Here is a 3,903-nt window from a genome sequence, read left to right as displayed (position 1 = left end):
TATTATTATTATTATTATGTAATTTGCTAGTAAGATATTTAATGAGTGGTGCTAATGGCCATTTTTGGTGGGAAAAAAAGTAGGTTGCCATTTAGTGTTCATTTTTTTTTTACCTTAATCCTAGGTACCCTCGTACATCAGGGGTATACTTTTTGTCATATTTCATGGGTGCTTTATTCTAATAATTCTAATAATATTTTTTTACTTTGTCAATCAATTTGCTCCTCCTACTTTATTAAGGGCCACTGGATTCTTTAAATTATATTTAAACGTAATATTTAGTTTGGATCCTGATGGTCCACCACATTGTAAAACTGCAAAACATGTAATTGAACAATAGAAGTTTGATGTGTGAGATTTGGTCCATTACAAGAACTGTTCTGGGCATGCAGGCATTGGAGCTATGACATGGTCTCCACTGGCCTGTGGGATCATCTCAGGGAAGTATACCAGTGGGATCCCCCCTTACTCACGTGCTTCACTTAAGGTAACACTCCTTTTCCAATTATTCTGCCAGACAAAAAATACAATATTAGCAAGCAATTTTAACACTAGATATTGGCATTCAGGGTTGCGTACACTAATAGAATGCCTGTCTTGTAGGGTGTGCATCTCTCCAATAAAAGACATTCGATGCGTATCTCGATACATGGGGGGTTACGGAGAAAAAAACAGAAGCGATACATTTTAAAATGGGAACGATAAAAATAAAGATATACAGAGAAAGATTTCGAAAAGAAAATTTCCGATTCGATTTCCGGCAACATAGAGAGACACGAACAAACAAAGAGACAACACAGAAATACAAGGAAAGATATATCACAAAAAAAAAAGGAAATGCAATGGACAAATAGACATTGATAGATTGAAATTAGACAATCATTTCATAAATGATTAACTTGTAAATGTGGCATTTTCCTTCAAAATGATTTATCAAAGAACTAAGAAGATGTATTTGAAAATTTTGTCGTGTTATTAACATGTAAAGCAACACGTAAAGAGCCTCTCCGAACGTTAATTAAATTCAAAGAAACAACAGAGAGATATGTGTATGCTGAGTTGTGGGTGAGCTTTGCCTGAATAAGTCCTGTATTTCTGTTCGTGGTGTCTTTGTGCTATCTGTGCTAGCCTCCTCCTCACCTGTTTCCCCATGCCGTCTCACCAAAGTGAGTGTGGAGATTTGTCGTACTACTGGAGTACTTTTCGGTTTTACAGCTCTGTTGAATATAGCGAACGGCTTTATCCCAGTACTCCATTCTTCAATAATCGCGAATTTCTTCCACGCTTTAGAGCTTTAAACCTTGCGGAGCGTTGTAAATCCTGTCCCGGTCAGCCATTTTTTAAACTTTCCCTCACAAACTCACACGCGCTAATCTGACGTAACTGGACAGTTCGGCGAGAGTTTTTAAGGAGGAGCGAAGAGACGGTGCGAGAGAGAGTTGCAGTTTTCAGCAGCTGGCTGCTGCATGCAGCAGGCATACGACCCGAAACTTTCTTAATCGGGCCCATGCGGCCCCCCCGGTTCAAGCCCTACATTAAAGACCGATTTATTAGTCTGTGGTACCGATGCACTCGCATCTTTTAAATCAAAATCTATTTTCTGATTCAAATCAGTTTTTGTTACACCCCTACTGTCTTGCCTTTAGCCTGGAGCTCTGTATTCTGTTTTCTGCAACAGGGGTATCAGTGGATGAAGGACAAGATCCTGAGTGAGGAAGGGCACCGTCAGCAGGTGAAGCTAAAAGAGTTGCAGGCAGTTGCTGGGCGACTAGGCTGCACTCTGCCTCAACTGGCTATTGGTAAAACTGAACTGTAATTGCTCTGCCTTCACGTCCATCATGTCCTACATAGTTGTCCATGTTTTTTATTGGAATATCTGATGTCTCTGTCATGATAGCTGTATTAAAATTGCATACAAACACATACATATTATAGCGAATTTCATCCATGGTTGATTTTGTGTTCCATTTCTATAATGCCGTATTTTATTCCCTATGTATTGTGTAAAGAGTGAGAAATCCCTATCAGCCATTCATGAAACATGCAAGCCATGACTTCACTCTTTGCCTTCACACAACAATGGCTGCATCACCTATTCTTCCTGTGTTTTTAATTCCCACAGCATGGTGCCTGAGGAATGAAGGGGTGAACTCTGTCTTGCTGGGAGCTTCCAGAACTGAGCAGCTGATGGAGAATATCAGAGCAATACAGGTCAGAAAACATACAAGCAGCCTGTATAACCACTTTAATTGTTCATGAACCACAGCCAAGACTCAACAGTACCAAACTGACTTGGGTCAGTATTTGGATTGCTTTAGGTCACAAAATAAGTATGGATGTTGTCTCTGTGGCGTCACCCGTAGGTTTTTTGAAAAGCCATTGTGAAGCTCAGTGTGGTGGCTTTGGCTCTGCCTCTAATATTAGGCTGGCAAGTAAAAGCCTGGTGCTCTCTGTAGTTGAAATAAATTAATAGTTTGAGAAATTACACTTATTCTCCACAGGTTCTTCCGAAGTTATCGATGTCCATTGTATCAGAGCTGGATAACCTCTTGGGAAACAAGCCCTATAGTAAAAAGGACTACAGATCGTAGAAGCACCAGCGATGAACTGTCCCTTTATCCTGTTTTTGAAAAAGATGCCTATGAAATGGAATCTCTTTCAAAAAGACATAAGCCCAAAAATGTGCCATTTCTCATTTCTACTGTCTTGATCACATTTTCACTTAATGCAACTTAATGATATTAAGTTTTACAGCATGCAATACTTATCCTAGTAGTTTGAACATCACCTTCAATAAAGAGACAAACAAAAACAAAATGAAACACTTTGTGCTAATCAGCTGAGCCACTGAGGCACTAAAGAAACAAGCTAACTGTTGAGTAAGGTGCAGCTTAGTGTGCCGGACCAGGCTTCTTCACTGACTACAGATTGTGGCTTCAGCATGTCGTAGACATATGCATTGGTGCTACTTTATTATGACTGCCATTCTCCATTCTCCATAACCTTCCTATTGGGGGACGACCCGCTCTGCCTCTGAGCCACAGCCGTCCTGATTGGCTTCCCCAAGGGCCATCACATTATGCTTACTTCTTCGACTCCACACTGTCTTTTAGTGGCTGTAGCAGGCTCCGCTTTAATGCTAAAGTGAAGACACTGGTATCATATGAATCTAGATTATCTAAAGCATGTCTCCCCTTTACAGACATGGACACTTTATGCTAATCCCTTGCAGATTTTGGGCAAAAAACATGTATAATAAGTTATTTTTCATATTGTCATAAATGCAACTGCTTGGACCCACCATCAAACCGCCTGGCTTCCAGGCTGACCATTCCCTAGAGCTGACAGCAGTACACTGGTTGGACAGGAGGTGGCTCTGGAAATTACTAAGTATCTCTATTAGAATCAGGAATTATTTTGTTGAGATAAAGACTCATTCATTGTGAGTTTAACTGTCGCTTTTGTATGGAGAACTGACTGTATAATACACTGTGGTGGACTGTTTTTTTTGTGTGTATTACTCTCACTGCCAGCGGGGACGATATAAGTCCTGCTTGTTAATACTGGTGTTAGTTTTAGTAGAGTCATTTTCCAAAGACTTTAATTATTTATTATATTCATTACAGTTTGGATGTTTGATTATGATTGCATTAATATAGTCATGTTTTCGTCGATGCATGTTTGATTTTCTGTCAAGTAATTTTGTTAAACTTTGACCTTTTGTCAAACACTCTGTAGTAATGCCTGAAGTTTGTCCTTAGGCAGTTACAAGAATATTGTTATACCCTATATCCTATGAATTAAAAAAAATAAATCATATAGACTTCAAGTGAAGTATGCCTGTGTTTTTAAATGGTAAATGGACCTGTACTTGTATAGCACCTTTCTAGTCTTACGACCACT

General features: G+C 39.4%; 1 protein-coding gene across 1 annotated transcript in view; it reads left to right on the top strand.

Moving 5' to 3' along the window:
* The window catches only part of LOC118324921 (voltage-gated potassium channel subunit beta-2-like), a 9,470-nt gene extending 5,669 nt beyond the window's left edge, over positions 1–3,801 (top strand). Inside the window, exons 6-9 of the mRNA XM_035657428.1 lie at positions 393–487; positions 1,679–1,799; positions 2,123–2,211; positions 2,502–3,801. Of these exons, the coding sequence (XP_035513321.1) occupies positions 393–487; positions 1,679–1,799; positions 2,123–2,211; positions 2,502–2,591 (395 nt within the window). The 3' untranslated portion in view covers positions 2,592–3,801. The remainder of the gene's footprint in view (positions 1–392; positions 488–1,678; positions 1,800–2,122; positions 2,212–2,501) is intronic.
* Positions 3,802–3,903: the final 102 nt, after the last annotated feature.

Source organism: Morone saxatilis, unplaced genomic scaffold (assembly GCF_004916995.1).
Source record: "Morone saxatilis isolate NCDOM2014 unplaced genomic scaffold, NCSU_SB_2.0 Contig15, whole genome shotgun sequence".
Taxonomy (NCBI): domain Eukaryota; kingdom Metazoa; phylum Chordata; class Actinopteri; family Moronidae; genus Morone; species Morone saxatilis.
The sequence above is the reverse complement of the archived record's forward strand: the minus strand, read 5'-3'. Positions and strand labels throughout refer to the sequence as shown.